Here is a 27,513-nt window from a genome sequence, read left to right as displayed (position 1 = left end):
TCACACTCTCCCTCTTTCTTCATCCACCTGTCTCACTCTCTCCCTCTTTCTTCATCCGTCTGTCTCACCCTCTCCCTCTCTCTTCATCCGTCTATCTCACTCTCTCCCTCTTTCTTCATCGGTCTGTCTCACCTTCTCCCTCTTTCTTCATCTGTCTGTCTCACTCTCTCACTCTTTCGTCATCCGTCTATCCCACCCTCTCACTCTTTATTCATTGATCTATCTCCCTCTCTCCCTTTTTCTTCATCGGTCTGTCTCACCCTCTCCCTCTTTCTTCATCGGTCTATCTCCCTCTCTCCCTCTTTCTTCATCTGTCTATCTCCCTCTTTCTTCATCTGTCTGTCTCACTCTCTCCCTCTTTCTTCATCGGTCTGTCTCACCTTCTCCCTCTTTCTTCATGCGTCTGTCTCACTCTCTCCCTCTTTCGTCATCGGTCTGTCTCACCCTCTCCCTCTTTCTTCATCGGTCTATCTCCCTCTCTCCCTCTTTCTTCATCTGTCTATCTCCCTCTCTCCCTCTGTCATCATCGGTCTGTCACACTCTTTCCCTCTTTCATCATCCGTCTGTCTCACCCTCTCCCTCTTTCTTCATCTGTCTGTCTCACTCTCTTCCTCTTTCTTCAGCCGTCTGTCTCACCCTCTCCCTCTTTCTTCATGCGTCTGTCTCACTCTCTCCCTCTTTCTTCATCGGTCTGTCTCACTCTTTCCCTCTTTCGTCATCGGTCTGTCTCACTCATTCCCTCTTTCTTCATACGTCTGGCTACCTCTCTCCCTCTTTCGTCATCGGTCTGTCTCACTCTTTCCCTCTTTCTTCATACGTCTGTCTCACTCTCTCCCTCTTTCTTCATCGGTCTGTCTCACTCTCTCCCTCTTTCTTCAGCCGTCTGTCTCACCCTCTCCCTCTTTCTTCATGCGTCTGTCTCACTCTCTCCCTCTTTCTTCATCGGTCTGTCTCACCTTCTCCCTCTTTCTTCATCTGTCTGTCTCACTCTCTTTCTTTCTTCATGCGTCTGTCTCACTCTCTCCCTCTTTCTTCATCCGTCTGTCACACTCTTTCCCTCTTTCGTAATCGGTCTGTCTCACTCTCTCCCTCTTTCTTCATCGGTCTGTCTCACTCTCTCCCTCTTTCTTCATCCGTCTGTCTCACCCTCTACCTCTTTCTTCATCCGTCTGTCTCACTCTCTCTTTCTTCATCTGTCTATCTCACTCTCTCCCTCTTTCGACATCCGTCTATCTCACTCTCTCCCTCTTTCGTCATCCGTCTATCTCACTCTCTCCCTCTTACTTCATCCGTCTGTCTCGCTCTCTCCCTCTTTCTTCATCCGTCTATCTCACTCTCTCCCTCTTTCTTCATCCATCTGTCTCACTCTCTCCCTCTTTCTTCATTCGTCTGTCTCACCCTCTCCCTCTTTCTTCTTCCGTCTGCCTCACTCTCTCCCTCTTTCTTCATCGGTCTGTCTCACCTTCTCCCTCTTTCTTCATCTGTCAGTCTCACTCTCTCCCTCTTTCGTCATCCGTCTATCCCACCCTCTCCCTCTTTCTTCATCGGTCTATCTCCCTCTCTCCCTCTTTCTTCATCGGTCTGTCTCACCCTCTCCCTCTTCATCGGTCTATCTCCCTCTCTCCCTCTTTCTTCATCTGTCTATCTCCCTCTCTCCCTCTTTCTTCATCTGTCTGTCTCACTCTCTCCCTCTTTCTTCATCGGTCTGTCTCACTCTCTCCCTCTTTCTTCATCGGTCTGTCTCACCTTCTCCCTCTTTCTTCATGCGTATGTCTCACTCTCTCCCTCTTTCATCATCGGTCTGTCCCACCCTCTCCCTCTTTCTTCATCCGTCTGGTTCACTCTCTCCCTCTTTGGTCATCCGTCTGTCTCACCCTCTCCCTCTTTCTTCATCTGTCTGTCTCACTCTCTCCCTCTTTCTTCAGCCGTCTGTCTCACCCTCTCCCTCTTTCTTCATGCGTCTGTCTCACTCTCTCCCTCTTTCTTCATCGGTCTGTCTCACTCTCTCCCTCTTTCTTCATCCGTCTGTCTCACTCTTTCCCTCTTTCGTCATCGGTCTGTCTCACTCTTTTCCTCTTTCTTCATCCGTCTGTCTCACTCTCTCCCTCTTTCTTCATCCGTCTGTCTCACCTTCTCCCTCTTTCTTCATGCGTCTGTCTCAATCTCTCCCTCTTTCTTCATCCGTCTGTCACACCTTCTCTTTCTTTCTTCATCCGTCTGTCTCACCCTCTCCCTCTTTCTTCATCCGTCTGTCTCACTCTCTCCCTCTTTCTTCATTGGTCTGTCTCACCTTCTCTTTCTTTCTTCATACGTCTATCTCACCCTCTCCCTCTTTATTCATCCGTCTATCTCACCCTCTCTCTCTTTATTCATCCGTCTATCTCACCCTCCCTCTTTATTCATCCGTCTGTCTCAACCTCTCCCACTTTATTTATCTACCTATCTAACCCACTCCCTCTTTCTTCATCCGTCTGTCTCACTCCCTCTTTCTTCATCCGTCTGTCTCACTCTCTCCCTCTTTCTTCGTCGGTCTGTCTCTCCCTCTCCCTCTTTCTTTAGCCGTCTGTCTCACCCTCTCGCTCTTTATTCATCCGTCTGTCTCACTCTCCCCTCTTTCTTCATCTGCCTATCTCACTCTCTCGCTCTTCTTCTTTCTGCCTCACTCTCCCTCTTTCTTCATCCGTCTGTCTCACCCTCTCCCTCTTTCTTCATCCGTCTGTCTCACTCACTCCCTCTTTCTTCATCTGTCTATCTCACTCTCTCTCTCTTTCTTCATCTGTCTATCTCACTCTCTCTCTCTCTTTCTTCCTCCGCCTGTCTCACTCTCTCCCTCTTTCGTCATCCGTCTGTCTCACTCTCTCCCTCTTTCGTCATCCGTCTGTCTCACTCTCTCCCTCTTTCGTCATCCATCTGTCTCACTCTCTCCCTCTTTCTTCATTCGTCTGTCTTACTCTCTCCCTCTTCCTTCATCCGTCTGTCTCACTCTCTCCCTCTTTCGTCATCGGTCTGTCTCACCCTCTCCCTCTTTCTTCATCGGTCTATCTCCCTCTCTCCCTCTTTCTTCATCTGTCTATCTCCCTGTCTCCCTCTGTCATCATCGGTCTGTCACACTCTTTCCCTCTTTCATCATCCGTCTGTCTCACCCTCTCCCTCTTTCTTCATCTGTCTGTCTCACTCTCTTCCTCTTTCTTCAGCCGTCTGTCTCACCCTCTCCCTCTTTCTTCATGCGTCTGTCTCACTCTCTCCCTCTTTCTTCATCGGTCTGTCTCACTCTTTCCCTCTTTCGTCATCGGTCTGTCTCACTCATTCCCTCTTTCTTCATACGTCTGGCTACCTCTCTCCCTCTTTCGTCATCGGTCTGTCTCACTCTTTCCCTCTTTCTTCATACGTCTGTCTCACTCTCTCCCTCTTTCTTCATCGGTCTGTCTCACTCTCTCCCTCTTTCTTCAGCCGTCTGTCTCACCCTCTCCCTCTTTCTTCATGCGTCTGTCTCACTCTCTCCCTCTTTCTTCATCGGTCTGTCTCACCTTCTCCCTCTTTCTTCATCTGTCTGTCTCACTCTCTTTCTTTCTTCATGCGTCTGTCTCACTCTCTCCCTCTTTCTTCATCCGTCTGTCACACTCTTTCCCTCTTTCGTCATCGGTCTGTCTCACTCTCTCCCTCTTTCTTCATCGGTCTGTCTCACTCTCTCCCTCTTTCTTCATCCGTCTGTCTCACCCTCTACCTCTTTCTTCATCCGTCTGTCTCACTCTCTCTCTCTTTCTTCATCTGTCTATCTCACTCTCTCCCTCTTTCGACATCCGTCTATCTCACTCTCTCCCTCTTTCGTCATCCGTCTATCTCACTCTCTCCCTCTTACTTCATCCGTCTGTCTCGCTCTCTCCCTCTTTCTTCATCCGTCTATCTCACTCTCTCCCTCTTTCTTCATCCATCTGTCTCACTCTCTCCCTCTTTCTTCATTCGTCTGTCTCACCCTCTCCCTCTTTCTTCTTCCGTCTGCCTCACTCTCTCCCTCTTTCTTCATCGGTCTGTCTCACCTTCTCCCTCTTTCTTCATCTGTCAGTCTCACTCTCTCCCTCTTTCGTCATCCGTCTATCCCACCCTCTCCCTCTTTCTTCATCGGTCTATCTCCCTCTCTCCCTCTTTCTTCATCGGTCTGTCTCACCCTCTCCCTCTTCATCGGTCTATCTCCCTCTCTCCCTCTTTCTTCATCTGTCTATCTCCCTCTCTCCCTCTTTCTTCATCTGTCTGTCTCACTCTCTCCCTCTTTCTTCATCGGTCTGTCTCACTCTCTCCCTCTTTCTTCATCGGTCTGTCTCACCTTCTCCCTCTTTCTTCATGCGTATGTCTCACTCTCTCCCTCTTTCATCATCGGTCTGTCCCACCCTCTCCCTCTTTCTTCATCCGTCTGGTTCACTCTCTCCCTCTTTGGTCATCCGTCTGTCTCACCCTCTCCCTCTTTCTTCATCTGTCTGTCTCACTCTCTCCCTCTTTCTTCAGCCGTCTGTCTCACCCTCTCCCTCTTTCTTCATGCGTCTGTCTCACTCTCTCCCTCTTTCTTCATCGGTCTGTCTCACTCTCTCCCTCTTTCTTCATCCGTCTGTCTCACTCTTTCCCTCTTTCGTCATCGGTCTGTCTCACTCTTTCCCTCTTTCTTCATCCGTCTGTCTCACTCTCTCCCTCTTTCTTCATCCGTCTGTCTCACCTTCTCCCTCTTTCTTCATGCGTCTGTCTCAATCTCTCCCTCTTTCTTCATCCGTCTGTCACACCTTCTCTTTCTTTCTTCATCCGTCTGTCTCACCCTCTCCCTCTTTCTTCATCCGTCTGTCTCACTCTCTCCCTCTTTCTTCATTGGTCTGTCTCACCTTCTCTTTCTTTCTTCATACGTCTATCTCACCCTCTCCCTCTTTATTCATCCGTCTATCTCACCCTCTCTCTCTTTATTCATCCGTCTATCTCACCCTCCCTCTTTATTCATCCGTCTGTCTCAACCTCTCCCACTTTATTTATCTACCTATCTAACCCACTCCCTCTTTCTTCATCCGTCTGTCTCACTCCCTCTTTCTTCATCCGTCTGTCTCACTCTCTCCCTCTTTCTTCGTCGGTCTGTCTCTCCCTCTCCCTCTTTCTTTAGCCGTCTGTCTCACCCTCTCGCTCTTTATTCATCCGTCTGTCTCACTCTCCCCTCTTTCTTCATCTGCCTATCTCACTCTCTCGCTCTTCTTCTTTCTGCCTCACTCTCCCTCTTTCTTCATCCGTCTGTCTCACCCTCTCCCTCTTTCTTCATCCGTCTGTCTCACTCACTCCCTCTTTCTTCATCTGTCTATCTCACTCTCTCTCTCTTTCTTCATCTGTCTATCTCACTCTCTCTCTCTCTTTCTTCCTCCGCCTGTCTCACTCTCTCCCTCTTTCGTCATCCGTCTGTCTCACTCTCTCCCTCTTTCGTCATCCGTCTGTCTCACTCTCTCCCTCTTTCGTCATCCATCTGTCTCACTCTCTCCCTCTTTCTTCATTCGTCTGTCTTACTCTCTCCCTCTTCCTTCATCCGTCTGTCTCACTCTCTCCCTCTTTCTTCATTCGTCTGTCTTACTCTCTCCCTCTTTCGTCATCGGTCTGTCTCACTCTCTCCCTCTTTCGTCATCGGTCTGTCTCACTCTCTCCCTCTTTCTTCATGCGTCTGTCTCACCCTCTCTCTTTCTTCATCTGTCTGTCTCACCCTCTCCCCCTTTCTTCATCCGTCTGTCTCACCTTCTCCCTCTTTCTTTATCCATTTGTCTCACCCTCTCCCTTCATCCGTCTGTCTCACTCCCTCTTTCTTCATCCGTCTGTCTCACTCTCTCCCTCTTTCTTCATCCGTCTGTCTCACTCTCTCCCTCTTTCTTCATCCGTCTGTCTCACTCTCTCCCTCTTTCTTCATTCGTCTGTCTTACTCTCTCCCTCTTCCTTCATCCGTCTGTCTCACTCTCTCCCTCTTTCTTCGTCCGTCTGTCTCACTCTCTCCCTCTTTCATCATCCGTCTGTCTCACTCTCTCCCTCTTTCATCATCCGTCTGTCTCACTCTCTCCCTCTTTCTTCATTCGTCTGTCTTACTCTCTCCCTCTTTCGTCATCGGTCTGTCTCCCTCTCTCCCTCTTTCGTCATCGGTCTGTCTCACTCTCTCCCTCTTTCTTCATGCGTCTGTCTCACCCTCTCTCTTTCTTCATCTGTCTGTCTCACCCTCTCCCCCTTTCTTCATCCGTCTGTCTCACCCTCTCCCCCTTTCTTTATCCGTTTGTCTCACCCTCTCCCTCTTTCTTCATCCGTCTGTCTCACTCCCTCTTTCTTCATCCGTCTGTCTCACTCTCTCCCTCTTTCTTCATCCGTCTGTCTCACTCTCTCCCTCTTTCTTCATTCGTCTGTCTTACTCTCTCCCTCTTCCTTCATCCATCTGTCTCACTCTCTCCCTCTTTCTTCATCCGTCTGTCTCACTCTCTCCCTCTTTCATCATCCGTCTGTCTCACTCTCTCCCTCTTTCATCATCCGTCTGTCTCACTCTCTCCCTCTTTCTTCATTCGTCTGTCTTACTCTCTCCCTCTTTCGTCATCGGTCTGTCTCACTCTCTCCCTCTTTCTTCATGCGTCTGTCTCACCCTCTCTCTTTCTTCATCTGTCTGTCTCACCCTCTCCCCCTTTGTTCATCCGTCTGTCTCACCTTCTCCCTCTTTCTTTATCCGTTTGTCTCACCCTCTCCCTCTTTCTTCATCCGTCTGTCTCACTCTCTCCCTCTTTCTTCATCCGTCTGTCTCACTCTCTCCCTCTATCTTCATGCGTCTGTCTCACCCTCTCTTTCGTCATCGGTCTGTCTCACTCTCTCCCTATTTCTTCATCTGTCTGTCTCCCCCTCTCCCCCTTTCTTCATCCGTTTGTCTCACCCTCTCCCTCTTTCTTCATCCGTCTGTCTCACTCTCTCCCTCTTTCTTCATCCGTCTGTCTCACTCTCTCCCTCTTTCTTCATCCGTCTGTCTCACTCTCTCCCTCTATCTTCATGCGTCTGTCTCACCCTCTCGTCATCGGTCTGTCTCACTCTTTCCCTCTTTCTTCATCTGTCTGTCTCCCCCTCTCCCCCTTTCTTCATCCGTCTGTCTCACCTTCTCCCTCTTTCTTTATCCGTTTGTCTCACCCTCTCCCTCTTTCTTCATCCGTCTGTCTCACTCTCTCCCTCTTTCTTCATCCGTCTGTCTCACTCTCTCCCTCTTTCCTCATCCGTCTGTCTCACTCTCTCCCTCTTTCTTCATTCGTCTGTCTTACTCTCTCCCTCTTCCTTCATCCGTCTGTCTCACTCTCTCCTTTCTTCATCCTTCTGTCTCACTCTCTCCCTCTTTCATCATCCGTCTGTCTCACTCTCTCCCTCTTTCATCATCCGTCTGTCTCACTCTCTCCCTCTTTCTTCATTCGTCTGTCTTACTCTCTCCCTCTTTCGTCATCGGTCTGTCTCACTCTCTCCCTCTTTCTTCATGCGTCTGTCTCACCCTCTCTCTTTCTTCATCTGTCTGTCTCACCCTCTCCCCCTTTCTTCATCCGTCTGTCTCACCTTCTCCCTCTTTCTTTATCCGTTTGTCTCACCCTCTCCCTCTTTCTTCATCCGTCTGTCTCACTCTCTCCCTATTTCTTCATCTGTCTGTCTCCCCCTCTCCCCCTTTCTTCATCCGTTTGTCTCACCTTCTCCCTCTTTCTTCATCCGTCTGTCTCACTCTCTCCCTCTTTCTTCATCCGTCTGTCTCACTCTCTCCCTCTTTCTTCATCCGTCTGTCTCACTCTCTCCCTCTATCTTCATGCGTCTGTCTCACCCTCTCGTCATCGGTCTGTCTCACTCTTTCCCTCTTTCTTCATCTGTCTGTCTCCCCCTCTCCCCCTTTCTTCATCCGTCTGTCTCACCTTCTCCCTCTTTCTTTATCCGTTTGTCTCACCCTCTCCCTCTTTCTTCATCCGTCTGTCTCACTCTCTCCCTCTTTCTTCATCCGTCTGTCTCACTCTCTCCCTCTTTCCTCATCCGTCTGTCTCACTCTCTCCCTCTTTCTTCATTCGTCTGTCTTACTCTCTCCCTCTTCCTTCATCCGTCTGTCTCACTCTCTCCTTTCTTCATCCTTCTGTCTCACTCTCTCCCTCTTTCATCATCCGTCTGTCTCACTCTCTCCCTCTATCTTCATGCGTCTGTCTCACCCTCTCTTTCGTCATCGGTCTGTCTCACTCTCTCCCTCTTTCTTCATCTGTCTGTCTCCCCCTCTCCCCCTTTCTTCATCCGTCTGTCTCACCTTCTCCCTCTTTCTTCATCCGTCTGTCTCACTCTCTCCCTCTTTCTTCATCCGTCTGTCTCACTCTCTCCCTCTTTCTTCATCCGTCTGTCTCACTCTCTCCCTCTATCTTCATGCGTCTGTCTCACCCTCTCTTTCGTCATCGGTCTGTCTCACTCTCTCCCTCTTTCTTCATCTGTCTGTCTCCCCCTCTCCCCCTTTCTTCATCCGTCTGTCTCACCTTCTGCCTCTTTCTTCATCCGTCTGTCTCACTCTCTCCCTCTTTCTTCATCCGTCTGTCTCAGCCTCTCCCTCTTTCTTCATCGGTCTTTCTGATCTGAAGAAAGTAAGCCTGCAGCAATGTAGATGTCTCACATATTCTCTTCTGTATCTTCATTTACATTCATTTAGGTTAAAAAAGCTGAGCTGGAGAGGAAGACCCTTGATTGGGAGATTGTGGAGCTAACAAATAAGTTGTTGGATTCAAAATCTTCCATTGACAAGCTGGAAGAGTTGAATGTAAGTGTAATTAGCTTCTGCTAATTTTCACAATCATTTTGCAATGCTTTTATTTTAGTCTGGATGGACAAGAACAGCAGACACATGGGAGCATAGAACAAAGAATAATACAGCACAGGAACAGGCCCTTCGGCCCTCCGAGCCTGCGCTGATCACATGTCCTATCTAGACCAACCACCTGTATCCTTCTATACCCCGTCTGTTCATGTGCCTAACCAGATAAGTCTTAAAGGTCGCTAACATATCTGCCTCAACCACCTCACTTGGCCGTGCATTCCAGGCCACCACCACCCTCTGTGTAAAAAAACTCCCCCCGCACATCTCCACTGAGCCTTTCCCCCTCACCTTGAACCTGTGCCCCCTTGTAATTGTCATTTCCACCCTGGGAAAAAGCCTCCAACTTTTCACCCTATCTATACCCCTAATAATTTTATAAACTTCTATCGGGTCATCCCTCACCCTCCGGACGCTGCTCCCGCGATTCCTGGCTGCTCCTGGCGTTCCTGTAAAGGTAAGTTCCCGAGCGAGACTGTGCCCGGATCCGCACTGCGCTCAATTTAAACACTTACCGGTCGCTAGGCTCCACCCTCCGTACGCTGCTCCCGTGATACCCAGCTGCTCCTCGGGTTCCTGTAAAGCTAAGTTCCCGAGCGAGACTCACCTGCAAGTTCCCCTTGAAGCCACTGAGAATCCTGACTTGGAAATATATTGTCGTTCCTTCACTATCACTGTCACTGTGTCAGAATCCTGGCTCCTTCCTTAACAGCACTGTGGATGTAGTACAACTCAGGGACTGGTTCAAGAAGGCAGCTCACCACCACCTTCTCTTAGGCAATTAGAGATGGGTAATAAATGCTGACCTAGCCAGCGATGCCCACATCGCAAGAACAAATAGAGAACCAAACCCATTAAGTTTGTTTGTAGCATACATAAATGATTTGGAGGAAAATGTAGCTGGTCTGATTAGTAAATTCGTGGATGACACCAAGGTGGGTGGAGTGGCAGGTAGTGTTGAGGATTGTCAGAAATACAGCAGGACATAGATAGGTTGGAGACTTGGGCAGAGAAATGGCAAATGGAGTTTAATCCAGACAAATATGAGGTAATGCATTTTGGTAGGTCTAACATAGAGGGGAAAATACCGTCATTCTCTACACCTCCCACAGCAGGGTTCACCTTGAGTCTCCTAAATCCAGTTAATGCTATCACCTGCACTGGTGCGCTCTGCACTTTCGCTTCCTTCTCAGATTCCTCCTGTGAAACCCCACAACCATCATGAGCTTTCCTTGCAACTTCCAACAGGCTGAACGAACATGTCCCACTTTATGACAATGGTAACATCTGGGCTTCCCAGTCCCACTTTCACCCTGTAACAAGTCTCACTTTAACCCTCAGTGCCTTCCTTTCTGGTCTGAGGCAGAGATCGCAGAGCCTTCCTAACTATCCATTCTTTACCTTGGCTACCTGCTGTCCTCTCACTTTCATACTTCCTATCCTTTCAAAAGTTATGGGGGTGATGGAACAAAGGTTTAAATTTATGAATTAGCTGATAATCATCAGCCATAATTGCTGCTTTCCTAGCAGTTTGTACCCTCTGGTCTTCAATATGGATACTTATTATCGAAGGTAAGGAATTCTTAAATTCTAAGAGAATGATCTTTCTCGGAGGTTCATAGGTAGTTGCAACTCCCAATGAAATGTGATTCTTGTCGCCATTGGAGGCAACCCGTGAAATTGTTCCCTTAATCCAATCGAAGTGGATTCATAAATGTGAATAATGGTGAACTTTGGGGCACAGTTCCTGACTGGGGGTTCTCCGATTTGAGATGTGAGGAGGAATTTCTTGTCTGAAGGTTTTGTTAGTCTTTGGAATTCTGTACCTCCGAGTTCAGCCAATGCTGTCGTTCATATTCAAGGTTGAGTTAGTCTGATTCTTGAATTTGGTATCCAGGGGAAGCAGGTGGAGGTGAGGCTTTTTTCAGATCAGCTATCGCCTTATCAAATGCTGGCAGTTAGGAGGGGCCCACTGGCCTTCTCCTGCCCCTCTTTCTCAAATTTGTCAAATATTTAGCATGACAACTTTAATGTCCGTTCTCAGTGGTTGTATGATCAAGGGTTGTGGGTTATCAAGCTCTTGGACTTGATGTAATGCAGGTTAAACAGAGGCCTTTTCAGGTGGAGCCTGTAATCTCAAATCACTCTTTAAAAGGTAGGATAGTTCTCTTACTGTCTCATTTATCAGTAACCAAACTTCTCTGGAAAATGGTTTATCATTTTTTAAATGTACTGTTTAGAGGAGTAAATTGTCACCTTTACCTACATAACAGCACTGATTACACTTCCAAAAGTGATTTGTTAGGTTTATCGTGCTTTATTATTCTCCAGAACTGATGAATTGCTTTCACATGTCCTTCTGATTAAAAATTAAATTGAACTTATATGTTCAGTATAAAGAATGGCAAGTACAGATTTATGGTCACTGTTGATACAAGTAGCACGAGTTGATAGTAACCTGGTCGTGTCAGATTTATCTCTGCATGACGATCACTGCAGTCCTGATCTTGAAGGACAAATTTAAAAAGTCCACATGAGAAGGAAAGTCAGCCGAAGATTAGTGCAACATTACACATGTAGAGTGAAGGAAGGGCAATGTACAGAAAAGGGCAGAAGAATCAATTGGGAGAGCTTGAAGTTTTGTAATTAAGGATATGTTGAGTATCTAGAAAGATAGATGGGAGTCAGGGCGGCATGGTGGCACGGTGTTTAGCACTGCTGCCTCACGGCGCCAAGGACCCGGGTTCGATCCCGCCCCATCACTGTCCAAAGATGTGCAGAGTAGGTGGATTGGCCACACTAAATTGCCCCGTAATTGGAAAAATGTTTTTTTTAAAAGAAAGACGGGGGTTGCATTGTGAAAAAGTATCCAGCTTACTGAGTTTAATGCCACTTTTCTGTTTCTATAAATAAATAATCTTCTTCTGCTGTGAAAGTTATTCTGGTTTGAAACACTCTGAATCCTGTGTATTGGGGGCCAGACCAGAATGGCCATTTCTCCCACAGCTTCACCGGTTTTTTTTGCCTTTCATAGAATCTTAGAATTTTTAGTGCAGAAGGAGGCCATTCGACCATCAAGCCTTTGGGGATTGTGTGTTGGTTCTGAAGCAGTAGCTTCTATTGTACATTTTATTTTTTCCCCTTTTTTTCAGGAACGTTATCGACAGGATTGTAACCTTGCTGTTCAGTTGCTCAAGTGCAATAAATCTCATTTCAGGAACCACAAGTTTGCAGATGTAAGTATCCTAGAAATTGGAGGAAAAAACATGAGTGCCATGAACAAGAGGTCAGCTAGCCAGTCATGGCTATTATTGTACCTTAATGCTCTCTTTCCTTTGAGTGCGACAATGATAATGCCCTTGAACTTACACCTGTAACTTCCAGATACAAGTCAGATTATATTAACTTCTGGAATAAAAATAGTTTGCTCTTCATGAAGGGAGAGCTATTGTAGCCTCTTAATGCAGTGAAACTGTTGGTTCAACCCACCATAAAGGTATTGGTACAAATTAAATAGTAACAATCTAGATTTAAAGACACGAGAAATACTTGAAGGACACAACCAGTGGGAGATGCACTGTCACCTGTGGTCTAACCTGGCTACTGAGGCGGAGTTGCCATGCAGATCTAACTTGCCAGACCTGCTTTAGTAATGAGTACCCTGACAGATGCAATTTTCACTTGGTGGGGGGCGGGGGGGTGGTCTGCCATTCATAAAAGGCATTCACATTTCAAATCTCTTCCAATGGTTAATCGTTTAGTAAAAGAATCAAACTTCTATTCAGACCCCACATCAAAGACAGCTCAGTGGGCTAGACAGCTGGTTTGTGATGCAGAACAAGGCCAGCAGCGCGGGTTCAATTCCAGTACCAGCTGAGAATTCTGAATTCTCCCTCAGTGTACCCGAACAGTCGCCGGAATGTGGCGACTAGGGGCTTTTCACAGTAACTTCATTGCAGTGTTAATGTAAGCCTACTTATGACAATAAAGATTATTTATTTGTTTAATTAATTTATTTTATTAATCCTTGAATAACCTATTAAAGCTGTCAATAAAACTGAACTAACTTTTAAACCCCTGCTGATATAAGTGTAGCTCTTGAAACTCAACCAAGCATTCATAGTTGCACAATGATAGCTCTTGGGGAAAACATTAACAAAGGGCTATTTAGACTGTATCACCAAATGCTATTTTTTTCTAACCTATGCCTATTTCATCGAACTTACAGTACAGAAGGACGCCATTCAGCCCATCGAGTCTGCACCGGCCCTTGGAAAGAGCACCCCACTTAAGCCCACACCACCTCTATCCCCGTAACCCCACCTAACCTTTTTTTTTAGACACTAAGGGCAATTTATCATGGCCAGTCCACCAAGCCTGCACATCTTTGGACTGAGAGAGGAAACCAGAGCACCCAGAGGAAACCCATGCAGACACGGGGAGAACATGCAGACTCCGCACAGACAGTGACCCAAGCCGGTAATCAAACCTGGGACACTGGAGCTGTGAAGCAACTATGTAACCACTGTGCTACCATGCTGCCCGTGCTGCAATCAAAGCAGTCCAACAAAGTTTTTTAAAAGTCTGTGACAAATGCAGCTTTCTTTTAATTTTAAAGAGCAGGTGATTTAAAAATCCTCAAACTTTGGCAATTATACAGAGCATATCTGTCCTTAAAGAGCATTTGGATCTGCTCCATCAATTTGTGAGTCTAACGCTGCTGTGTAAGGCCCTTGCAACAGCCAAATTGGATGTATTTCAACTCTCATAATGTTAAATGGACCATCAGATTTATGTTATCCGAATCAAGCTCCAACCTATTTCTCCTACCAGAGAAAATGGTATAATTGGAAATAGGTCCAGGTCTAATGAATCTGGACCCTCCTTCCATATTTAAAGTTCCACAAAGTCTTCCTGATTCTATCCCATATCTTCTTGGTCGTCAACATGTTATTTATTTATTGCATTTTGCCGTTTATTTTTTGATGTTCAAAGCCAGATTAGAGCATCAATTCAATCCTGCCGTGTTTTCAGTCTGATTCTGTATGGAATTGATCTGTTACAAAGGGACATAAATATGAATTAAACATAGTCTGCCAAGATCCCAAAGGATGTAAGCTTATGGCTGGAAATAAAACAGCTGCCATATTTTGGTTACATATATCCAATTTAATTTTCTTCATTCTGGTAATAGACCATAGACTAGTTATCCAGAGACACAGGCTTCGAATCCCACCATGGCAGATAGTGGAATTTGAATTCAATACAAATCTGGAATTAAAAGTCTAATGATGACCATGAAACCCATCTGGCTCACTGCTGTCCTTTAGGGATGGAAATGTGTCAACCTTGCCTGGTCCAGCCTTCACATTAGCTCCGGTCTCCACTCACAGTCCCAAAAGACGTGCTTGTTAGGTGAATGGACATTCTGGAATTCTCCCTCAGTGTACACGAACAGGCGCCGGAATATGGCGACTAGGGGATTTTCACAGTAACTTAATTGCAGTGTTAATATAAGCCTACTTGTGACACGAATAAAGATTATTATTATTATTACTGTTATCCAGGTCTGAAGTCACATCCTGAATTTCAGTACTGGTATCCAGGTCTGAAATCACATCCTGAAATCCACTCCTAGTGTCCAGGTCTGAAATCACACCTGGAAATCCAGGTCTGAAATCACATACTAAAATCCAGTACTGGTATCCAGGTCTGAAATCACATCCTGAAATCCACTCCTAGTGTCCAGGTCTGAAATCACACCTGGAAATCCAGGTCTGAAATCACATACTAAAATCCAGTACTGGTATCCAGGTCTGAAATCACATCCTGAAATCCACTCCTAGTGTCCAGGTCTGAAATCACACCTGGAAATCCAGGTCTGAAATCACATCCTAAAAGCAAGTACTTGTATCCAGGTCTGAAATCACACCCTGAAAACACATCCTGAAATCCAGGTCTGAGATCACATCCTGAAATCCAGTACTGGTAGCCATGTCTGAAATCGCATCCTGAAATCCATGTCTGCAATCACATCCTGAAATTCAGATCTGAAATCACATCCTGAAATTCAGGTCTAAAATCACATTCTGAAACCCAGTACTGGTAGACAGGTCTGAAATCCAGGTCTGAAATCATATCCTGAAGCCCAGTACTAGGATCCAGGTCTGAAATCAGATCCTGAAGCCCACTACTAGGATCCAGGTCTGCAATCACACCCTGAAGTCCTATCTGAAATCACATTTGGAAATCCAGATCTGAAATCACATCCTGAATTCCAGTACGGGTAGCCACGTCTGAATTCACACCATGAAATCAGGTCTGAAATCACATCCCAAAACCCAGTACTGGTATCCAGGTCTGAAATCACACCCTGAAATCGAGATCTGAAATCTCATGCTGAAACCCAGTACTGGTATCCAGGTGCCAGGTAGGCGCCCAGAGTTAAAAGAGGACTTCTGATGGAGCTGCCCCTTCCCACAGAAGACTTGAACGCATTGTTTTTGAACTTCCCCCACACCAGGAAACTGCTCCCGTCAGCCTAAAAATTGAGGCTGGGCAGGGAATAGTTCTTCAGCAGTCAATAATTGACCACTTAAGGGCTGCAAATGGGTAGAGGGCAGGCCTTTGCAGAGGCCACAGCCACCCCAGTGTAACATTGCAGAAAGTAAATCGCAGTTATGTAAATGTGATCACATCCAAGGTGCAGGCAGAGAAATGGGTGGCAGGCAGAGAAATGGGTGACCACCAGAAAGGGCAGGGAGTCAGTGCAGGAATCCCCTGTGGTTGTCCCCCTCTCGAACAGGTATACCCCTTTGGATACTGTCCGGGGGTTAGCCTATCAGGGGAAAACAGCAGCAGCCAGAGCAGTGGCACCACGGCTGGCTCTGATGTTCAGAAGGGAGGGTCAAAGCGCAGAAGAGTAATAGTAATAGGGGACTCTATAGTCAGGGGCACAGACAGGCGCTTTTGTGGACGTGAAAGAGACTCCAGGATGGTATGTTGCCTCCCTGGTGCCAGGGTCCAGGATGTCTCCGAACGGGTAGAGAGCATCCTGAAGGGGGAGGGCAAACAGGCAGAGGTCGTTGTACATATTGATACTAACGACATAGGCAGGAAGGGGCATGAGGTCCTGCAGCAGGAGTTCAGGGAGCTAGGCAGAAAGTTAAAAGACAGGACCTCGAGGGTTGTAATCTCGGGATTACTCCCTGTGCCACGTGCCAGTGAGGCTAGAAATAGGAAGATAGAGCAGCTAAACATGTGGCTAAACAGCTGGTGTAGGAGGGGAGGGTTTCCGTTATCTGGACCACTGGGAGCTCTTCCGGGGCAGGTGTGACCTATATAAGAAGGACGGGTTGCATCTAAACCGGAGAGGCATAAATATCCTGGCCGCGAGGTTTGCTAGTGTCACACGGGAGGGTTTAAACTAGTATGGCAGGGGGGTGGGCACGGGAGCAATAGGTCAGAAGGTGAGAGCATTGAGGGAGAACTAGGGAATAGGGACAGTGGGGCTCTGAGGCAGAGCAGACAGGGAGAAGTTGCTGAACACAGCGGGTCTGGTGGCCTGAAGTGCATATGTTTTAATGCAAGAAGTATTACAGGTAAGGCAGATGAACTTCGAGCTTGGATTAGTACTTGGAACTATGATGTTGTTGCCATTACAGAGACCTGGTTGAGGGAAGGGCAGGATTGGCAGCTAAACGTTCCAGGATTTAGATGTTTCAGGCGGGATAGAGGGGGATGTAAAAGGGGAGGCGGAGTTGCGCTACTGGTTCGGGAGAATATCACAGCTGTACTGCGGGAGGACACCTCAGAGGGCAGTGAGGCTATATGGGTAGAGATCAGGAATAAGAAGGGTGCAGTCACAATGTTGGGGGTTTACTACAGGCCTCCCAACAGCCAGCGGGAGATAGAGGAGCAGATAGGTAGACAGATTTTGGAAAAGAGTAAAAACAACAGGGTTGTGGTGATGGGAGACTTCAACTTCCCCAATATTGACTGGGACTCACTTAGTGCCAGGGGCTTAGACGGGGCGGAGTTTGTAGGAAGCATCCAGGAGGGCTTCTTAAAACAATATGTAGACAGTCCAACTAGGGAAGGGGCGGTACTGGACCTGGTATTGGGGAATGAGCCCGGCCAGGTGGTAGATGTTTCAGTCGGGGAGCATTTCGGTAACAGTGACCACAATTCAGTAAGTTTTAAAGTACTGGTGGACAAGGATAAGAGTGGTCCTAGGATGAATGTGCTAAATTGGGGGAAGGCTAATTATAACAATATTAGGCGGGAACTGAAGAACATAGATTGGGGGCGGATGTTTGAGGGCAAATCAACATCTGACATTGGGAGGCTTTCAAGTGTCAGTTGAAAGGAATTCAGGACCGGCATGTTCCTGTGAGGAAGAAGGATAAATACGGCAATTTTCGGGAACCTTGGATAACGAGAGATATTGTAGGCCTCGTCAAAAAGAAAAAGGAGGCATTTGTCACGGCTAAAAGGCTGGGAACAGACGAAGCCTCCGTGGAATATGAGGAAAGTAGGAAGAAACTTAAGCAAGGAGTCAGGAGGGCTAGAAGGGGTCACGAAAAGTCATTGGCAAATAGGGTTAAGGAAAATCCCAAGGCTTTTTACACGTACATAAAAAGCAAGAGGGTAGCCAGGGAAAGGGTTGGCCCACTGAAGGATAGGCAAGGGAATCTATGTGTGGAGCCAGAGGAAATGGGCGAGGTACTAAATGAATACTTTGCATCAGGTTTCACCAAAGAGAAGAAATTGGTAGATGTTGAGTCTGGAGAAGGGTGTGTAGATAGCCTGGGTCACATTGAGATCCAAAAAGACGAGGTGTTGGGTGTCTTAAAAAATATTAAGGTAGATAAGTCCCCAGGGCCTGACGGGATCTACCCCAGAATACTGAAGGAGACTGGAGAGGAAATTGCTGAGGCCTTGACAGAAATCTTTGGATCCTCACTGTCTTCAGGGGATGTCCCGGAGGACTGGAGAATAGCCAATGTTGTTCCTCTGTTTAAGAAGTGTAGCCATGATAATCCCGGGAACTACAGGCCGGTGAGCCTTACTTCAGTGGTAGGGAAATTACTGGAGAGAATTCTTCGAGACAGGATCTACTCCCATTTGGAAGCAAATGGACGTATTAGTGAGAGGCAGCACGGTTTTGTGAAGGGAAGGTCGTGTCTCACTAACTTGATCGAGTTTTTCGAGGAGGTCACTAAGATGATTGATGCAGGTAGGGCAGTGGATGTTGTCTATATGGACTTCAGTAAGGCCTTTGACAAGGTCCCTCATGGTAGACTAGTACAAAAGGTGAAGTCACACGGGATCAGGGGTGAGCTGGCAAGGTGGATACAGAACTGGCTAGGTCATAGAAGGCAGAGAGTAGCAATGGAAGGATGCTTTTCTAATTGGAGGGCTGTGACCAGTGGTTTTCCACAGGGATCAGTGCTGGGACCTTTGCTCTTTGTAGTATATATAAATGATTTGGAGGAAAATGTAACTGGTCTGATTAGTAAGTTTGCAGACGACACAAAGGTTGGTGGAATTGCGGATAGCGATGAGGACTGTCAGAGGATACAGCAGGATTTAGATTGTTTGGAGACTTGGGCGGAGAGATGGCAGATGGAGTTTAATCCGGACAAATGTGAGGTAATGCATTTTGGAAGGTCTAATGCAGGTAGGGAATAGACAGTGAATGGTAGAACCCTCAAGAGTATCGAAAGTCTAGGAGTACAGGTCCACAGGTCATTGAAAGGGGCAACACAGGTGGAGAAGGTAGTCAAGAAGGCATAGGGCATGCTTGCCTTCATTGGCCGGGGCATTGAGTATAAGAATTGGCAAGTCATGTTGCAGCTGTATAGAATCTTAGTTAGGCCACACTTAGAGTATAGTGTTCAAAATGTTTGGACGGATGGAAATCTAGTAAGAAGCCCATCCCAGGAATTAAATACCCAGCCCAACCTAGAAACCCACCAGTGGGTGCGGGAGTATAAAATCCAGGCCCACATTGTCAAAACCAAAAATTACATCTAGCTCACACATCTGTCCTCCTCCCAGTATTAAGCATCCTACCTGGCTGTATCACAGCCTGGTATGGCAACTGCATGGCCCAAGACCGCAAGAAACTACAGAGAGTCGTGAACACCGCCCAGTCCATCACCCAAAACCGCCTCCCAGCCATTGACTCTGTCTACACCTCCCGCTGCCTGGGGAAAGCGGGCAGCATAATCGGCGGCACAGTGGTCAGCACTGTTGCTTCACAGCACCAGGGTTCCAGGTTCCATTCCCGGCTTGGGTCACAGTCTGTGTGGAGTCTACGCGTTCCTCCTGTGTCTGCGTGGCTTTCCTCTGGGAGCTCCGGTTTCCTTCCACAAGTCCCGAAAGACGTGCTGTTATGTAATTTGGATATCCTGAATTCTCCCTCTGTGTACCCGAACAGGCGCCGGAATGTGGTGACTAGGGGCTTTTCACAGTAACTTCATTGCAGTGTTAATGTAAGCCTACTTGTGACAATAAAGATTATTATTTAAAAAAAGACCCCTCCCATCGGCTTATTCACTCTTCCAACTTCTTCCATCGGGCAGGAGATACAAAAGTCTGAGAAAAAGCTTCTTCCCCGCTGTTACCAGACTCCTGAATGACCTTCTTATGGACTGAATTGATCTCTTCACACATCTTCTCTACTTAGTAGTGCTACACTCATGTGTGCTTCACCCGATGCCTGTGTCTATGTATTTATATTGTGCATGTATGCATGTTCTATGTTTTTTTTCATGTATGGAATAATCTGTCCGGACTGTACGCAAAACAATACTTTTCATTGTACCTTGGTACATATCACAATAAACAAATCCAAACCAAATATCCAACTCACACATCTGTCTTCATCCCAGTATTAATATCCAACTCACACATGTCTTCATTCAAGTATCAATATCCAACTCACCCATCTGTCATCCTAGTATTAATATCCAGCTCACACATCTGTCCTCATCCCAACATTAATATCCAACTCACACATCTGTCCTCATCCCAACATTAATATCCAACTCACACATCTGTCTTCATTCAAGTATTAATAGCCAACTCACACATCTGTCTTCATTCAAGTATTAATATCCAACTCTCACATCTGTCTTCATTCAAGTATTAATATCCAATTCACATCTGTCTTCATCCCAATATCAATATCCAACTCACACATCTGTCTTCATTCAAGTATTAATATCCAGCGCACACAGCTGCCCTTATCCTAGTATTAATATCCAACTCACACATCTGTCTTCATCCCAGTATTAATATCCAGCTCACTTCATCCCAGTATTAATGCCCAGCTCACACATCTGTCCGTATCTCAACATTAATATCCAACTCACACATCTGTCCTCATCCCAATATTAATATCCAACTCACACATCTGTCCACATCCCAGTATCAATATCCAATTCACTCAACCCAGTATTAATATCCAACTCACACATCTGTCCACATCCCAGTATTAATATCCAACTCACACATCCGACCTTATCCCAACATTAATATTCAGCTCACACATCTGTCCTTATCCCAGTATTAATATCCAACTCACACATCTGTCCTCATCCCAGTATTAATATCCAACTCACACATCTGTGCACATCCCAGTATCAATATCCAATTCACTCAACCCAGTATTAATATCCAGCTCACACATCTGTCCTTATCCCAGTATTAATATCCAACTCACACATCTGTCCTCATCCCAGTATCAATATCCAGCTCACACATCTGTCATCCCAGTATTAATATCCAGCTCACACATCTGTCCTCATCCCAACATTAATATCCAACTCACACATCTGTCTTCATTCAAGTATTAATATCCAACTCACACATGTCTTCATTCAAGTATTAATATCCAGCTCTCACATCTGTCTTCATTCAACTATTAATATCCAACTCACACATCTGTCTTCATTTAAGTATTAATATCCAACTCACACATCTGTCTTCATTCAAGTATTAATATCCAGCGCACACAGCTGCCCTTATCCTAGTATTAATATCCAACTCACACATCTGTCTTCATCCCAGTATTAATATCCAACTCACACATCTGTCTTCATCCCAATATCAATATCCAACTCACACATCTGTCTTCATCCCAGTATTAATATCCAGCTCACTTCATCCCAGTATTAATATCCAACTCACACATCTGTCCTCATCCCAATATTAATATCCAACTCACACATCTGTCCACATCCCAGTATCAATATCCAATTCACTCAACCCAGTATTAATATCCAACTCACACATCTGTCCTCATCCCAGTATTGTTATCCAACTAACACATCCGACCTTATCCCAACATTAATATTCAGCTCACACATCTGTCCTTATCCCAGTATTAATATCCAACTCACACATCTGTCCTCATCCCAGTATTAATATCCAACTCACACATCTGTGCACATCCCAGTATCAATATCCAATTCACTCAACCCAGTATTAATATCCAGCTCACACATCTGTCCTTATCCCAGTATTAATATCCAACCCACACAACTGTCCTCATTCCAGCATTAATATCCAGCTCACACATCTGTCCTCATCCCGGTATCAATATCCAGCTCACACATCTGTCATCCCAGTATTAATATCCAGTTCACACATCTGTCCTCATCCCAGTATTACTATCCAGCTCACACATCTGTCCTCATCCCAACATTAATATCCAACTCACACATCTGTCCTCATCCCAGTATTAATATCCAACTCACACATCTGTCCTCATCCCAGTATCAATATCCAACTCACACATCTGTCTTCATCCCAGTATCAATATCCAACTCACACATCTGCCTTCATTCAAGTATCAATATCCAACTCACCCATCTGTCATCCTAGTATTAATATCCAGCTCAAACATCTGTCCTCATCCCAACATTAATAGCCAACTCACACATCTGTCCTCATCCCAACATTAATATCCAACACACATCTGTCTTCATTCAAGTATTAATATCCAACTCACACATCTGTCTTCATTCAAGTATTAATATCCAGCGCGCACAGCTGCCCTTATCCTAGTATTAATATACAACTCGCACATCTGTCTTCATCCCAGTATTATTATCCAACTCACACATCTGTCTTCATCCCAATATCAATATCCAACTCACACATCTGTCTTCATCCCAGTATTAATATCCAGCTCACTACATCCCAGTATTAATACCCAGCTCACACATCTGTCCGTATCTCAACATTAATATCCAACTCACACATCTGTCCTCATCCCAATATTAATATCCAACTCCCACATCTGTCCACATCCCAGTATCAATAGCCAATTCACTCAACCCAGTATTAATATCCAACTCACACATTGTCCTCATCCCTGTATTAATATCCAACTCACACATCCGACCTTATCCCAACATTAATATTCAGCTCACACATCTGTCCTTATCCCAGTATTAATATCCAACTCACACATCTGTCCTCATTCCAGTATCAATATCCAACTCACACATCTGTCCTCATCCCAGTATCAATATCCAACTCACACATCTGTCCTCATCCCAGTATCAATATCTAGCTCACACATCTGTCATCCCAGTATTAATATCCAGCTCACACATCTGTCCTCATCCCAGTATTAATATCTAGCTCACACATCTGTCCTCATCCCAACATTAATATCCAACTCACACATCTGTCCTCATCCCAGTATTAATATCCAACTCACACATGTCTTCATTCAAGTATTAATATCCAGCTCTCACATCTGTCTTCATTCAACTATTAATATCCAATTCACACATCTGTCTTCATTTAAGTATTAATATCCAACTCACACATCTGTCTTCATTCAAGTATTAATATCCAGCGCACACAGCTGCCCTTATCCTAGTATTAATATCTAACTCACACATCTGTCTTCATCCCAGTATTAATATCCAACTCTCACACCTGTCTTCATCCCAATATCAATATCCAACTCACACATCTGTCTTCATCCCAGTATTAATATCCAGCTCACTTCATCCCAGTATTAATATCCAACTCACACATCTGTCCTCATCCCAATATTAATATCCAACTCACACATCTGTCCACATCCCAGTATCAATATCCAATTCACTCAACCCAGTATTAATATCCAACTCACACATCTGTCCTCATCCCAGTATTGCTATCCAACTAACACATCCGACCTTATCCCAACATTAATATTCAGCTCACACATCTGTCCTTATCCCAGTATTAATATCCAACTCACACATCTGTCCTCATCCCAGTATTAATATCCAACTCACACATCTGTGCACATCCCAGTATCAATATCCAATTCACTCAACCCAGTATTAATATCCAGCTCACACATCTGTCCTTATACCAGTATTAATATCCAACCCACACAACTGTCCTCATTCCAGCATTAATATCCAGCTCACACATCTGTCCTCATCCCGGTATCAATATCCAGCTCACACATCTGTCATCCCAGTATTAATATCCAGTTCACACATCTGTCCTCATCCCAGTATTAATATCCAGCTCACACATCTGCCCTCATCCCAACATTAATATCCAACTCACACATCTGTCCTCATCCCAGTATTAATATCCAACTCACACATCTGTCCTCATCCCAGTATCAATATCCAACTCACACATCTGTCTTCATCCCAGTATCAATATCCAACTCATACATCTGCCTTCATTCAAGTATCAATATCCAACTCACCCATCTGTCATCCTAGTATTAATATCCAGCTCAAACATCTGTCCTCATCCCAACATTAATAGCCAACTCACACATCTGTCCTCATCCCAACATTAATATCCAACACACATCTGTCTTCATTCAAGTATTAATATCCAACTCACACATCTGTCTTCATTCAAGTATTAATATCCAGCGCGCACAGCTGCCCTTATCCTAGTATGAATATACAACTCACACATCTGTCTTCATCCCAGTATTATTATCCAACTCACACATCTGTCTTCATCCCAATATCAATATCCAACTCACACATCTGTCTTCATCCCAGTATTAATATCCAGCTCACTACATCCCAGTATTAATACCCAGCTCACACATCTGTCCGTATCTCAACATTAATATCCAACTCACACATCTGTCCTCATCCCAATATTAATATCCAACTCCCACATCTGTCCACATCCCAGTATCAATAGCCAATTCACTCAACCCAGTATTAATATCCAACTCACACATTGTCCTCATCCCTGTATTAATATCCAACTCACACATCCGACCTTATCCCAACATTAATATTCAGCTCACACATCTGTCCTTATCCCAGTATTAATATCCAACTCACACATCTGTCCTCATTCCAGTATCAATATCCAACTCACACATCTGTCCTCATCCCAGTATCAATATCCAACTCACACATCTGTCCTCATCCCAGTATCAATATCTAGCTCACACATCTGTCATCCCAGTATTAATATCCAGCTCACACATCTGTCCTCATCCCAGTATTAATATCTAGCTCACACATCTGTCCTCATCCCAACATTAATATCCAACTCACACATCTGTCCTCATCCCAGTATTAATATCCAACTCACACATCTGTCCTCATCCCAGTATCAATATCCAACTCACATCTGTCATCCCAGTATTAATATCCAGCTCACACATCTGTCCTCATCCCAGTATTAATATCCAGCTCACACATCTGTCCTCATCCCAACATTAATATCCAACTCACACATCTGTCCTCATCCCAGTATCAATATCCAACTCACACATCTGTCCACATCCCAGTATCAATAGCCAATTCACTCAACCCAGTATTAATATCCAACTCACACATTGTCCTCATCCCTGTATTAATATCCAACTCACACATCCGACCTTATCCCAATATTAATATTCAGCTCACACATCTGTCCTTATCCCAGTATTAATATCCAACTCACACATCTGTCCTCATTCCAGTATCAATATCCAACTCACACATCTGTCCTCATCCCAGTATCAATATCCAACTCACACATCTGTCCTCATCCCAGTATCAATATCTAGCTCACACATGTCTTCATTCAAGTATTAATATCCAGCTCTCACATCTGTCTTCATTCAACTATTAATATCCAATTCACACATCTGTCTTCATTTAAGTATTAATATCCAACTCACACATCTGTCTTCATTCAAGTATTAATATCCAGCGCACACAGCTGCCCTTATCCTAGTATTAATATCTAACTCACACATCTGTCTTCATCCCAGTATTAATATCCAACTCTCACATCTGTCTTCATCCCAATATCAATATCCAACTCACACATCTGTCTTCATCCCAGTATTAATATCCAGCTCACTTCATCCCAGTATTAATATCCAACTCACACATCTGTCCTCATCCCAATATTAATATCCAACTCACACATCTGTCCACATCCCAGTATCAATATCCAAGTCACTCAACCCAGTATTAATATCCAACTCACACATCTGTCCTCATCCCAGTATTGCTATCCAACTAACACATCCGACCTTATCCCAACATTAATATTCAGCTCACACATCTGTCCTTATCCCAGTATTAATATCCAACTCACACATCTGTCCTCATCCCAGTATTAATATCCAACTCACACATCTGTGCACATCCCAGTATCAATATCCAATTCACTCAACCCAGTATTAATATCCAGCTCACACATCTGTCCTTATACCAGTATTAATATCCAACCCACACAACTGTCCTCATTCCAGCATTAATATCCAGCTCACACATCTGTCCTCATCCCGGTATCAATATCCAGCTCACACATCTGTCATCCCAGTATTAATATCCAGTTCACACATCTGTCCTCATCCCAGTATTAATATCCAGCTCACACATCTGCCCTCATCCCAACATTAATATCCAACTCACACATCTGTCCTCATCCCAGTATTAATATCCAACTCACACATCTGTCCTCATCCCAGTATCAATATCCAACTCACACATCTGTCTTCATCCCAGTATCAATATCCAACTCATACATCTGCCTTCATTCAAGTATCAATATCCAACTCACCCATCTGTCATCCTAGTATTAATATCCAGCTCAAACATCTGTCCTCATCCCAACATTAATAGCCAACTCACACATCTGTCCTCATCCCAACATTAATATCCAACACACATCTGTCTTCATTCAAGTATTAATATCCAACTCACACATCTGTCTTCATTCAAGTATTAATATCCAGCGCGCACAGCTGCCCTTATCCTAGTATGAATATACAACTCACACATCTGTCTTCATCCCAACATTAATATCCAACACACATCTGTCTTCATTCAAGTATTAATATCCAACTCACACATCTGTCTTCATTCAAGTATTAATATCCAGCGCGCACAGCTGCCCTTATCCTAGTATGAATATACAACTCACACATCTGTCTTCATCCCAGTATTATTATCCAACTCACACATCTGTCTTCATCCCAATATCAATATCCAACTCACACATCTGTCTTCATCCCAGTATTAATATCCAGCTCACTACATCCCAGTATTAATACCCAGCTCACACATCTGTCCGTATCTCAACATTAATATCCAACTCACACATCTGTCCTCATCCCAATATTAATATCCAACTCCCACATCTGTCCACATCCCAGTATCAATAGCCAATTCACTCAACCCAGTATTAATATCCAACTCACACATTGTCCTCATCCCTGTATTAATATCCAACTCACACATCCGACCTTATCCCAACATTAATATTCAGCTCACACATCTGTCCTTATCCCAGTATTAATATCCAACTCACACATCTGTCCTCATTCCAGTATCAATATCCAACTCACACATCTGTCCTCATCCCAGTATCAATATCCAACTCACACATCTGTCCTCATCCCAGTATCAATATCTAGCTCACACATCTGTCATCCCAGTATTAATATCCAGCTCACACATCTGTCCTCATCCCAGTATTAATATCTAGCTCACACATCTGTCCTCATCCCAACATTAATATCCAACTCACACATCTGTCCTCATCCCAGTATTAATATCCAACTCACACATCTGTCCTCATCCCAGTATCAATATCCAACTCACATCTGTCATCCCAGTATTAATATCCAGCTCACACATCTGTCCTCATCCCAGTATTAATATCCAGCTCACACATCTGTCCTCATCCCAACATTAATATCCAACTCACACATCTGTCCTCATCCCAGTATCAATATCCAACTCACACATCTGTCCACATCCCAGTATCAATAGCCAATTCACTCAACCCAGTATTAATATCCAACTCACACATTGTCCTCATCCCTGTATTAATATCCAACTCACACATCCGACCTTATCCCAATATTAATATTCAGCTCACACATCTGTCCTTATCCCAGTATTAATATCCAACTCACACATCTGTCCTCATTCCAGTATCAATATCCAACTCACACATCTGTCCTCATCCCAGTATCAATATCCAACTCACACATCTGTCCTCATCCCAGTATCAATATCTAGCTCACACATCTGTCATCCCAGTATTAATATCCAGCTCACACATCTGTCCTCATCCCAGTATTAATATCCAGCTCACACATCTGTCCTCATCCCAACATTAATATCCAACTCACACATCTGTCCTCATCCCAGTATTAA

At 44.9% G+C, this 27,513-nt stretch overlaps 1 protein-coding gene across 4 annotated transcripts in view; it reads left to right on the top strand.

The window, feature by feature from the left end:
- The window catches only part of tjap1 (tight junction associated protein 1 (peripheral)), a 462,646-nt gene that overhangs the window by 422,804 nt on the left and 12,329 nt on the right, over positions 1-27,513 (top strand). For 3 of the 4 annotated variants that reach the window (XM_072500282.1, XM_072500281.1, XM_072500285.1), the window contains 2 exons: positions 8,681-8,788; positions 11,995-12,078. In XM_072500282.1, the coding sequence (XP_072356383.1) occupies positions 8,681-8,788; positions 11,995-12,078 (192 nt within the window). The remainder of the gene's footprint in view (positions 1-8,680; positions 8,789-11,994; positions 12,079-27,513) is intronic. The other variant, XM_072500283.1, reaches the window with a different exon arrangement.

The sequence above is a fragment of the Scyliorhinus torazame genome, chromosome 4 (genome assembly GCF_047496885.1).
Source record: "Scyliorhinus torazame isolate Kashiwa2021f chromosome 4, sScyTor2.1, whole genome shotgun sequence".
Taxonomy (NCBI): Eukaryota; Metazoa; Chordata; class Chondrichthyes; order Carcharhiniformes; family Scyliorhinidae; genus Scyliorhinus; species Scyliorhinus torazame.
Note: the sequence above shows the minus strand (reverse complement) of the source record. Positions and strands in the feature narration are given on the sequence as shown.